The sequence below is a fragment of the Cyprinodon variegatus genome, unplaced genomic scaffold (genome assembly GCF_000732505.1).
Source record: "Cyprinodon variegatus isolate N-32 unplaced genomic scaffold, C_variegatus-1.0 Scaffold638, whole genome shotgun sequence".
Taxonomy (NCBI): Eukaryota; Metazoa; Chordata; class Actinopteri; order Cyprinodontiformes; family Cyprinodontidae; genus Cyprinodon; species Cyprinodon variegatus.
This window is the reverse complement of record NW_015151091.1, coordinates 156,476-168,998: the sequence shown is the minus strand read 5'-3', so window position 1 is coordinate 168,998 and position 12,523 is coordinate 156,476. Positions and strand designations below refer to the sequence as shown.

The 12,523-nt window shown below is 37.8% G+C and overlaps 1 protein-coding gene across 1 annotated transcript; it reads right to left on the bottom strand.

Annotated features, from left to right (window-relative positions):
- Window positions 1-3,313: 3,313 nt before the first annotated feature.
- LOC107096617 (prostaglandin E2 receptor EP1 subtype-like) lies at window positions 3,314-11,946 on the bottom strand. The gene is made up of 4 exons (XM_015393349.1): window positions 11,914-11,946; window positions 9,452-10,827; window positions 7,140-8,044; window positions 3,314-4,354 (listed from the first exon to the last, which is right to left on the bottom strand). Exons 3-4 carry the CDS (start codon window positions 8,001-8,003, stop codon window positions 4,085-4,087), a joined length of 1,134 nt encoding a protein of 377 aa, XP_015248835.1. The 5' UTR covers window positions 8,004-8,044; window positions 9,452-10,827; window positions 11,914-11,946; the 3' UTR covers window positions 3,314-4,084.
- Window positions 11,947-12,523: the final 577 nt, after the last annotated feature.

Below are 12,523 nucleotides of genomic sequence, written 5' to 3'. Positions count from 1 at the left end.
ATATATATATATATATATATATATATATATACATACACATATACATACGCACATATACATACAGGGGTACAGGGGGATACAGCATTTGCCATAAAACACAAGGGTGGTGGGTTGCTTATCAAGGCAATAACAGGTGCTTATTGTGTACATTTTTGTAAATACATTTTCAGTGTGGGCTGAGGTCCAGACCATATGGAATCTGGTTGATTTTCTAGGATTATGACGGCCTGTTCAATAGCAACCAATTCCAAAAAGTTTTTGTTCCAATTCTGTAAATCAAAGCAAATATAGTTTGTTTCCTTCCAGTTCAACAATATTATACACCTGGGTGTGCAGGTGGCGCAGCAGTTAGCACGTCTGACCCATATACAGAGGCCTTAGTCCATGACAGGTCGAATCTGACCTGTGGTCCTTTGCTGCCTGTCTCTCCCCCTCTCTCATACCCCCTTTCCTGTCAGCCTACTTTTGAAAAAACGAGCCACTAGTGCCGCAAAAAAAAACAAAACAATATTATACATTTTGCTGCTAGAAAGCCCAGTGATATGATATAGTCCACATTCTTTGATTAAGAGTCTTGGGTCTTTATTCCATGTGGACAATCCAGGGGACAAAGTGATATTTCCACCTCTAGCATATGAGACAATGTGTCAGTTATGTTCCTCCAGAATATCTGCACAGGAGGAAAATTCCTAAGCAGATGCAGCAGTGTGCCTTCTGACCCACAGCCATGCCAGCACAATTTCCACTTTTCTTTGTCCATTTTATTTATAATGTAAGATGTAATATATGCTTGATTTGTTATTTTGAGCTGTATGATTTTATACTTAACACATTTGGGCATTTTTGTGCTTTTTTTCAGTGCTGCATTCTACTGAGTCAGAAATGGGCACACCAATGTTTTTTACCCATTTTTTTTTTTTTTTTTTTTTACATATTTATGGTCTGCTTTAGTATTATATACAATAGTCAGTATACTTTTGACACAGTGCCTCTGTTCGTCACAGCATGTTTTAATTTATCCTCAAGGTCCTTTTTGTCCCCCAGGCTGTTTTCTTGAGATAGTAAAGATTTCAGAATGGATTTAATCTGTAAGTAATTAAAAAAAATATTTGTCATTTAGGCTATATATTTTTTTTTAAATCACAAAAAAATTACTCTTTTTCCATTTAAAATTAATTGTGATACATTTTGAATATGTTTTTTGTTGCCTTACTTTGTTCTTTAGGATTTTCTTACCTGCCATAAAAAGTGGGTAAGACCATAGGGGACAAGAAGGTAACGATTTTCATTTGAAATTAAAGAATTTATGCAGCGTTTTGATGACATCTACAGAAAATGTTATTAGTGGATTATTCATATAATTATTTGCAAAGGGTTGCAAGAGAAAAATCTGACTTATGTTCTTTCACTATTTTTTCTTTGAGCCATTCCCAACTGCCAGTTTCTCTAAAGTTGCTATATGCCCATTTTAAAGGATATATTGAATTAAATGCAATATAATATAAATAAACATCTGGCAAGCCAACACCACCTTTATTACGGTCTTAAATACATTTTTCACATTGATTCTAGGTTTCTTATTTCTCCACAAAAAAAATCTGTGACTTACTTATTAATATCTTTAACCATTTTGTAGAAAATTTAAGAGGAATTGATGAGATTATGAAGGTCAATGTGTGTTTTTTTTTTTTTTTTGCTGCCGAAGGGACTGATGCATTTTACAAATCCGATGGAATCACCAGGAGGGAATAATATTTGGAAATATTTAATTAAAATTTTTAAGAAATAAGCTAGGAAGTTAAACCAGCAAGTTTAAAAGCAAATTCACCCACAAACTACGGACACGTTTGTTTGTTTTTTGTTACTTTGGAGGAAATAACAAAAAATACTGCTGCAGGTATTCTGTTTTAGAGAATAGAAACAGTTCTGGTAATTCTTTGAGACCTTAAGCCTAGAAAATCTTTGTAAAGTCAGACTGTGAGAGAATCTTTTTTATTTCTGTCTTTATGGTATTGTTGAGGATCTGGATTCAGTTGTATAGTGAATTTATAGCAACACTAGGTAACTTTTAGCTATTAGGGGTGCTAGTCCTGTAACTTCAAGTTTTACTGCCCCTGAAAGCAACCAGCAACAACACACTGTCATGCAAAGATGAGCTATTGAGAAGGACAGCATGCACAGAGCATCTATAAACAACAATCTCTGTATATGGACCTGAGAATGATTCAATATATTTTAAATTACGGTAGGCTGATACTGGGGCCAAAAGCAAAGTACCATCTAGATATGTACATTTAGACACACATACTTGCCACACAGGGGCAACATGCGTAGTATATGGGGGAGTGGCAGCCTAGTGGTTAAGGCATTGCACTTGGAATCCAGAGGTTCTGAGTTCAAGCCCCACTCCCACAGACTGCTACTCTGGGTCCCTGAGCAAGACCCTTAACCCCACACTGCTCCCTGCTCTTGCACAATGGAAGCCCAATGCTCTCCAAGGGGATGGGTTAAATGCAGAGAGTTCATTTCAATGCTTTGTACTTGTGACAGTACAAAAATGACAATAAAAATTCAGAAGTAGGTTCTGCATCCCTGGAAAAGATCCTTCACCTTGATTGTGGCATAAAGTGCTTTAGGGTCCCCTGACTTGGAAATGCACTATATATGTATTGTCCATTTTGTATCATTGGGTGGAAAGCCTTTCATCTAATTTTTTTGTTTTACTTTTGCTTACAATAACTGTATATTGATGTGCAGAGATGCATCTGATTGCATTACATATAATATGATATTAAAGCTATTCTTTTCCTTTCTTACCTGCAGTGACAGAACAATAAAGCCGATTTTTAGCATTAAATAGAAAGCATCTTTCAAGTAATAAAAAAAGTGGTCATGCAGAATTCCTACTGGAGGAGACAAATAAAAAAGAAATGGTATTTAATTCAAGCGATAGGTCTTATTTCTAACTTTCTCCCTGCTGAGCTGGATGCTTATTGTACTTCTGGTGGAGAAGATTGGATGTTCACAGTCAAGCTTGAGTCAAAACATGATTCATATATTTGTTTCCAATTTATTAGATTATAATATGTGTAATCTTGGTGGATTGATCTTTTGTTATAACTTGTCGTCATCTATTCAAGGTGAGTCAGAGAATAAACCAGGCAGGGCTCCTCTGCTTTAGATCAGGTTGGCAGTTTTTTGCAAAAGACAAACAGCTTCTTTGATGGAATGAATACATTTATCTCTTCTGTGGCTCTTTAAAGCAGGACAATGTGAAAAGAAGTGCAGAGTCTTAGAGTAAAAGCACATCGCATCATTTTATTTACATTCAGTTTTAAGTATTTTACGGGTTCTCAGTAAACTGAGGGCAACATTCAAGTATTAGCTTAAGAAATGAACACTGCTTCCTACCTAGACATATAAAAACATAGCATGATACACAACGTCAAACCTACATATGAAAGTTGGACATTTAATAAATTACATTCAGTAGAAACCTAAGCAACAGTTAAACTCTCCAGGTCATTTCTGGGGCCCTCTGATGGTTACACTGTGCATGTGTCAGAGCTTTTTGAGCTGCTAAAGATATGACTGGAGATTAAACCTTTTCCTTTGAACAGATATTTGTGTTGGTTTTCACACTCATCATATCTGAACCAGCACAGGGCACTGTAAAATTACTTCTAGATGGAAAAGTTCACAAACTTGATCAAAGGTCACTGATTTGAATGTTTCACACCAAAAATGAGTTCACAATACCTCATGGTGGCTCAGATAGATGAGTATGACATAGATATATCTAAATCCTTGTATTATATATAGAATAGAAATAGAATAAAGGAATGTTCACTTTCTGTAAAGCTAAAAGAGAATTTATGATTATTTGTGCAAAATCACAGACTTAGCTAGCTTGCATTTTTCATGTCTGAGAAAAAAAAAAGTCTTGACTGATCTTGAAAGCGAACCTCCAAACCTGGACCGCCTCCCAGTCATGTTTACTTCTTCACTCAACTCTTTTTTATGTGTTCAGAGAACTTGCAAGAACATTTCCCCCGAAAAACATTAGCAGTCTCCAGAGATTTGCTCAGAACTGGTTGACTTGTTTCTGGTCCAAGCTGGGGAACAAGCTCTTCTCCCAGCGGCCTGTCATGGTTCCCTCCAGGCCTGCCTGGCACTTCACAATGAGGTAGATTTTGCGGAGCACAGTGCGGCGCAGCAGGATGTAGACCCAGGGGTCCAGGATCTGGTTCCACGTGGCCAGCCTCACTCCTATGTGCATCAGAGTTTGGTAGTAGGCCAGGTTTTCACCCACAGCTTTGCTGGAAGACTGGATCACCGACATCACAGCAAAGACCTGGAGGCAAGAAGCAGATTAATTATTCAATCATTTTCCAAGAGTAAAATCACAACGTACACGCATTATGAAGCTGAACAAGTAAACTGAAAGATACCCGTTTGTGTTGCAAGAGCAAACGTCCCAGGTTCTGATAGGATTTGGTTGTTGTTGCTCATGTTTTAAATCAATTCTGTCTTAGATAACATCACACTCCAAGTGTTTCAACTAATATTTACCCCAAAAGCATCATATTGATTTTATCTGCCTGTTATTTTAGAAACACCTGGAAGCAAGAAAGCTTATATTTCTTTCATGTATTTTTAATAGGCGGCTTCCTTCTTCCATCCAAGGAACAAAACTACACGAACGCAAGGATAGACAAACAGGACCCAGAAAACGTATTTACCTCTTTGAGATTTTTTGTTAGTTACCTTTTGTTGTCGTATTTATTAGAGGTCCTATAAACACCCTTTTGTGTCATAAAGAGATAAGCAGAGTAAAGACAAAATGCATTTTTTAAGTGATGATTTAGTTTACAAAAGAAAGAAATATGATCAAGATCAACCTGGCTCTATGCAAAACTATAAAAGCAACTCTTTGATAATTTCCTACATTTCCATGACCAGTGTCATGAGGCACGCAAGGTCTAATTACTAGCTGCAGTTTGCTAGATCTCACAAAGCAAACCCTCCCCCCAAGAGTGGATCAATTGGATCAGGTCCACTTTCCTCAGGAAAAAAGAAGGATAAGAAAGAGACTGGGTTAAAATAGCATCCATGGGATAAATCTGACCCCCCCTCCTCTCCTAACACTTCTGAACAAACAAACACAGATGTCTGTCTTTTATGATCCTGATATCTTTGGAGAAATATTTTGTAGATGAGGACTCAAAAGTAGAAGGTTAAAAAAAAAACTAACAGCATTTCAGAAAAAGAGACCCATCTTCAATCATGCAAGATGGTGGTAATGTGATGTTCTGGGCCTTTTTCCTATGCTTCTGGGTATAACTGACTTATAATCAGTGGAAACACGAGGATCAACACCCCTCACTGTCCTGCAGGACACTATTGATAGCTGAAAGAAATATAAATTTAAGGTTGTAGAGCGGCCTAGTCAAAGTTTGGACTTAAACCTGGTTGATTAAATGTGATGGGACCTTAAGCAGGCTATTTTGGGGCAAATACTTTTCTGAAAGTTTGGGTTTGTTTGGATTTCCTTTAACATTCAATACAATTCAATTTATTTATATAATGCCAATTTACACCACGTCATGAATGCTCTTTATACAGATGGTTCAATACAAGTAATTGTATTTTAGTAAGAAAGCTAAACTCAATCTTTTATTTATTCTGATATTAAAATGTGTCTGATATGACACACTAAGATATAACATCTGTTTACAGCCTCAAATCATAAACAAAAGAAGCCATCTATGCTTAAAGCAGGAATATCTCCTGTCATTGTTGTTGGTGTTTAGTTAATTCTAAAAGAATGAAAGGATTTTGTTAACTATATGTTAAAACTCTGTATCCACTGCTGCTGACCATACTGAATTCTCCTCCGTTATAAGATTTTCACTTTTCTTTTTTAAACTAAACACCAGATTTGTTGCAAAATCAGTCAAAGTCATTTGGATTTGATATTTGTAGGAGAATGTGTCACTATCGTTTTTTTTATTATTATTATTTGTTTTAGCTATTCTTTTGCCAATTATAATTTGATCAAGAACAAAATCTGATTTGAAAAAATGATTTATTTGCATAAAGCATCATGTCTTTAGTAACTGGATGATTTTGAGTAAATCTTTTTGAATAACTCTCTTTTTTTATTTATGTTTTACTGAATTTTCTCCCTAAAAGGTGTCTTCATGTGTTCTATACATTAATACCAGGTGATCAGCTCAGTTCTTCTGATTCTCTTATGTCACTGACTACAATAAATCGACAGCAAAATAATTTGCTATGTTTTCCCCCAATTAGCATTTTTTTTAACTGTATTTTATGAATTTGTAAAATAGCAATTTGCACCTTGCAGTACTGGATAGTGTATGTCAAAGAAGATTGTGAAAAACAGCAAATATCAACAAAAAGTTTCATCTGGATAAAAGTTCAAACAAATCACACTGAATAATTGAAAAATATTCACTAAAACTTGAAGGTAAACATTATATCTTTTAAGTGGTTGGTAAAGTTTATAACAGTTTAAACTGATCTCACACTTCTTCTAAAAATTCTCTTTTTCAAGTTTTATATGTCAATGAAATAAAAATATTAACGTCTGAAAAAAGGAAGAGCTAAGAAACATTTTTTCAGAAGAACTATCTTGTGAATCATTAGATTAAATATCGTTAACATGGGGTTGCAGCACCCTGGTGGGTCACTATTCTGCAAATGGGTCATAAAATGTAAGATTTTTATTATACATATAAAGTTAAAAACATTTGATAAACATTTACACATAAATCAAGCATAGTAACAGCTTCAATACTGATTAACATAAAAAAAAAAGATTTGTGTTACTTTAAAGCAGGTTCTAAATGTCTGCATTAAGACCTGATATCTCTGGAATTATTAGATGATTTATTTTGTACATTTTCAGGCTTAAAATAGTTCTAATGAGCCCCCAAAAAAAGGTTAAGCCGTTGTTGTCAGCACATAAACCTTCAGTCTGATGTTTTTAACCTTTATCAGCACCAAGTGGCTGTTAAAAACTTGGACACTCACTCTGCCAGTCCCCAATCTGGGGTCCCTGACTGAAACCCACTGAAGATCCCTACATTAGACAATGTTTTCTTGTTACGTACCAGCAGAGGGCTCCAGCAGATGCATGAAGTGACCATGATCCCAACCAGCTGCACCATCATCTCTATGTCATGGGAGCGGGCTGAGTGATGGGAACCAGGCTGCCTCCGTATACGTACCATTACCAATGTCAGCCCACTGATTGTGTTGCACACCAGTGCCACAGTGAGTGAGGTTAGGCCCAGTCCAGAGAAAAGCACAACAAAAGCCACGTCCACCTCCTTGGTGTTATGCAGCACGTTGATGAAGCACCAGGTCTTTGGCTCCTGGTAGGTGTAGGAGCCTAGCTGGAAGCAGGGGAGCAGGGCTACACTCAGAGCTGCCAGCCAGATGGCAGCCAGGCAGACCTTAGTGCGTGTTGTGGTGACCAGGGATGAGTGTAGCAGCGGTTTGGTGACGCCCAGGCATCGCTCTGCAGCCATGGCACAGCCCATGAAGAGTGGGCAAAGGCCGAAGAAGACCATGCTGCCCCCCAAGAACTGGCACATGCTATCAGTGGAGTATTCTGGGCTGGCTCTGCCGGTAAAGTAGAGCTTCAGAACCAGGGCACCTGGAATCAAATGCCCAAAGAAGTCTGTGATCACCAGAGAAGTAGCAAACAGGAGGAACGGGGCTTTGGAGCGCCGGCGCTGCAAGGAGTAGGCATTGACCAGGATAAACAGAGCCACAGTGTTAGAGATGATGCCCAGAGACATAAGCAACACCACAATGATGCCGCCACTGATTTGGTTCTGCATTGCAGTGATATTTTCCTTTGGATGCTGCTCCATAGCTGTCACCATGGCTTCCACCATAACAGCACTGCCATTCCCCCAAGATGGAAGAGGAGAGGAGGCGGATGAGTTAAAGTGTCTCAAGGCAAACATCTCTGACTTTTCACTCGTATCGGATCCATTTTAAAGGTGAGCTGCAGGAAACAGAAAAGAAATATAAGGTTTTAAAGTAGTTGGATATAATATGCCAAAAATCTGTTTATTTTTGGAATATTAAGGAATATTTGTGAATACCGCAATTATTGCTATGAAATAGTAATTGCTTCCTGATAGGTTTCTTCTGTTTTGCCTTTTCTTTTTTTTTTTGCTACACTTAAATGCTTCAGAACTTCAAACAAACTTTGATATCTGAGAAAGACAAATCAGGAAAATGAAAAATGTTTATTAGGGGAAAAAATATTATTATATAACAGAAAAATTGTAAATGGTCAAAAATGTTTTCTCTAGCACTATAAACATGCTGATTGATAATAATGAGGTTGTGATGGACAAATTTGGAAAATAATTTGGTCACTTTTTTGGCATGTTATCTCAAAATCACCAAATGTGGAAATAATCTCAGAGAGGAATGTTATTCAACACTACAGTTTAGGGAATAATAAAGGGGCAATAAAGCAATCCTGGGAGCGACAGAGATTTTCAGATTTCTCAGATTTCCCAGCTCTCTTCAACAGCCATGTATCCAGATAAAAAAAAAACATACATTTTTGGAACCATGCATGAATTGTTTAAAAATGTAGTTTGGATAAATAAATTATTGTAGTAGTATCCTTATTCCTTTAGATATATTTAACCTTCAAAAGGACAGTTTTGTAGTATGAATATTTATCAGATAAGCTGATTTCTTACTTTTCAATAGTCTTTTCAAATATATTCATATATCTGAAAAAATAAACAGTGTTTATATCCCTAAATGGTTTGAATTTAGCTTTTGAAATTCCAGAGAACTTATTTAACATTAAGTTACAAACATATCCCTATAAATAAACTAGACTTATTTTTTAACCCTTTATAGGGCACTCAGTGAAAGACTTTAAATATCTAAATATCTCTTTCAAGGAAAGAGCGCACTGCAAAAACTTGAAATCTAAGTAGGCCTACTTCATTTTTTCTTGAAATAAGTGCATTTTTTCTTGAATTGAACAGGTAAGTGAAACACTTTGCAAATGGAATAAGAAAATTCACATTTAAAATAAGGGAAAAAATGCAGTCTCCTATTTCAAGTGCATAATAACAAATAATCTGATTTTATGGATAAAAATGCTCCTTCCACTGATGGATTTTCTTATTTACCTACTCAAATTAAGGATAAATACACTTATTTTCACTAATTTTTAGATCATTACCTTATTGTAACATTCAAAAAATATGGATATTTTGATGGCAGAAATGGATGTCAATGTAACAAGAAACGCCAACTTGCCCGAATATATTAAGAAAAATAACAAAAGTGGGGGGCTCCATTTCTAAGGGTGATCAAAAGCGGTAACTTGCCCTACAAAGGGTTTTAAAGACAGGTCAAACAAAAACTAAAGACTCACCATTAGAGCAAAAAGTCCTCTCAGTCCATCTGAAAATGTGTGTCACAGGTGATCTTTAAAGATACTCCAAAGGAAAGGTCCTTAAAACAATCCAAGAGACCTAAAAGCAGTGGTTTTTATTTTCCAAAGGCTCAGCATTCATATTTCCCGTAATGAAATCCACCGCCGCTGGATGAATTGTAATGAATCGATGTCCTCCGATGAGCTTTATTGGTTTTTCCTCTGCAGGCGCGGCTCTGCTGAGCTGAAGGGTCTGGAGGTTTTATAGCGCTCGCTTCTCCTCGGCCTGCGTGGGCGTCTCTGTGCGCCGTGCGCCCCCACGGTGCGCCTCAGCTTGTTTACATGAAACACGCCATCAGAGCGCACAGCTTCCAAGTCTTACTCACTTTATATTTTTATCTAAAATAAAGTGATACCTCTTTAATCTTGTAAGGATTAATGTCCCCCATCAGGTCAGTAAATGGTTAAAGCGCCTCTGATATCACTTTGCGGTGAGGGGGATCTTTTTTGAGCTCCTGGATCGATTTGAGGATTCAGTTCCTCGTCTGCATTATTATTTATTTATTTTTAATTTTTTGCTGCCAGATGCAAGGTGCTGTGCTTAAAATAACCTCTGATATATTAGTTGTCCAGAAGAATCCATTGCTTAATAGTTACACCCTGCCAAGTAGATTGCCAGCTGCACAACCTGCATCAATTAGCTCAGTGAGAAAGGCTAAAGTAGGCATTATATTTAAACTTTTAAATATTAATTTTGTGGTGAAAATCTTTTGGTAAAATGTCAAAACAACTTCTACCCTCTATAGAAATCCAGATGTTTCTCAAGGACATGTGTTTTTACAGCAACATCTGGGAGAAAACTGCCTTTGCTATGTCTGGCTGGATGAAAACCAAGACATTAATTCCTCCACTTTTCACTGCAGAATGGACAAAAAAACAGGTGGTCCCGTTTTCTTTAGTTATACAGGGACCTGGTTGGCCAGCTGTAGTTTAAGAAAGGGCTAAAACGACACGTCAAATTGGCTGCTGGTGTGCAGGAAGGAGAGCAGAGGGGTTTGGTAACTGACCGAAAAACGGTGTGATTCTGTCAAACATGTGAAGGAAGACTTTGTGTAATGGGCCTGTAGCCCCTATCTGATGTTTAAACTCACATGTAAGGGATGGATGGCTGGAGGTCTTTGGTCACCTCTATATAAGTTTGAAGTTAGTTCACATATGTTCAACTATTATATAGTATTTTCTTCTCTTTTAAACACATAGTCGGATGTCACTTGATAGGCTACTGTATTTCTAGGGTACCAGGAAACAAAAAAATATGAAGGGTGTGATTGCCACAATGAAGCTGGCTCTGATTGGGATGCCTGCTGGTCCTGGTTCTGTAAGGAGGAGAGTGGAAGAAAATAAACATTAAGATGATGGCAAAAATGGCACAACTGATATAGATACACTAGTCCATGGTTTCTTAGAGGTACAGTATAGTGGAGAATGTTCTTTTTCTGGGTGGATCATCAAAATAACTGACAAGATAAATAAATAATCAATTATTCCTGTGATATGTTTACATAAGGCCATGCTACGTGCTCATCCTCAGTTAGCTATCTTTTTTCTACTCGCGCAAACTTTTAAGTGGTTAGCTACGGTGTCAGTCAGTCATTGAAGCTCTCTTTTCTCACCATGGTTGTTTGAAAATATTATAATTGAAAATCTAATTATCACTCATCTCATCCGCCTGAATCTGTTCCTTTATGTTCAGCTCAGCCCAGCTATCAAGGCCAGATCATTGTTGGTTGCTATCTGTTTGTTTATGCCTGTTAGTCTGTCTGTTTATTTGGTTTAGTTTATTCCATGGTTCATCTCCACTGTTCCTGGCGGCCAGCGAATTGAGAGGGTCTTTGTGTGTGTCTTGGCTCCTGATCGTGCCCTGGTTTTTTTCTGCGGAGCCCTCAGGGTTTTGGCCTGTAAGCCTGGCTAGACCAGTTTAAAGTTTCCTGCAGAGATCCTGGTACCACGTCACGTCTTGGTTTCCCTTAACCACTGAGTCTGCCCGTCTCCATCTCATCCTGCCTGTCTTCATCTGTGTGTGTCTGTTTGGGCCCACTCTTGACCCGTTCTGACTCTGAACCTGCCTAAAGGCTCTGAAGATTCCTGGAACTCAGGATCTATCTGTTCCTTGGCGGATCGGAAACCCCTGGTCGAACTACAGACTCCTGGATTCCTGAACTGTTCGTGCCTGCTCTGTCTTCCCCTGACCTGGATCGGCCTCCTCCAAGTTCTCCAGGGCTGGATTGCACCTCTTTCTAAGGAGATGGATTGAATTGTGAATCCAGAGTGTCACGGATTGGGCGGTGTCCTGCCCCCCTCCTGCAGTCACTGTATGTCCGCAGATCCACAGCAGCCCGCTTCACTTCTGTCCGTCTGTTTATTTCAATAAATTTTTTTAACTTTCCTACTGACTGCCTCACCTTGAATACTTGGTCCATCTGTCCCATTTTCTGACATCCACGAAGTGTATGAGAAGAAGAGAAAGGCCTCAGGAGAGAGAAACAAGATCAGAGTGTTTTTGTAAGATTATTTTATGCGAAAAGCTCAGGTAGGGCTTCCCACTGATGCCTCAGTTGCAGAGTTTGCAAAGTTTCTACTTGACAGGTAATGTTTAGTATGCTATTTGGAAAAATCTGTTTCACACCACCGCTGGTAAAAATGATGTACCTGTATATTGAAACTTTCCAGGGAAGATAAGTTTATTTATTTTGTAATTTGCATCGTAAGTAGTTATACGGTGGCCACAGATCCTTATTTACCCTGCAAATATGTTAAAATTTTTTACAGATTCAAGCATGTCATGATTTTTTTTATGTACCAGTAGTCTTATTTACTGGGAAACTTTTTTTATATAAATATGGGTGAAATGAGATCCATCTAAGTGAACGTCTCATCATTGCGTCGCCTCCTCGAGGAGAAATGGCCTCCTACAGGCTCTCACATGCATTTAATATGTTCATGTTTAAGATGTGTCTCTACTCAAGGCTCATTCAAATGAGCCACTTTTTTATTCAGTTCAAGTGGGGGGAG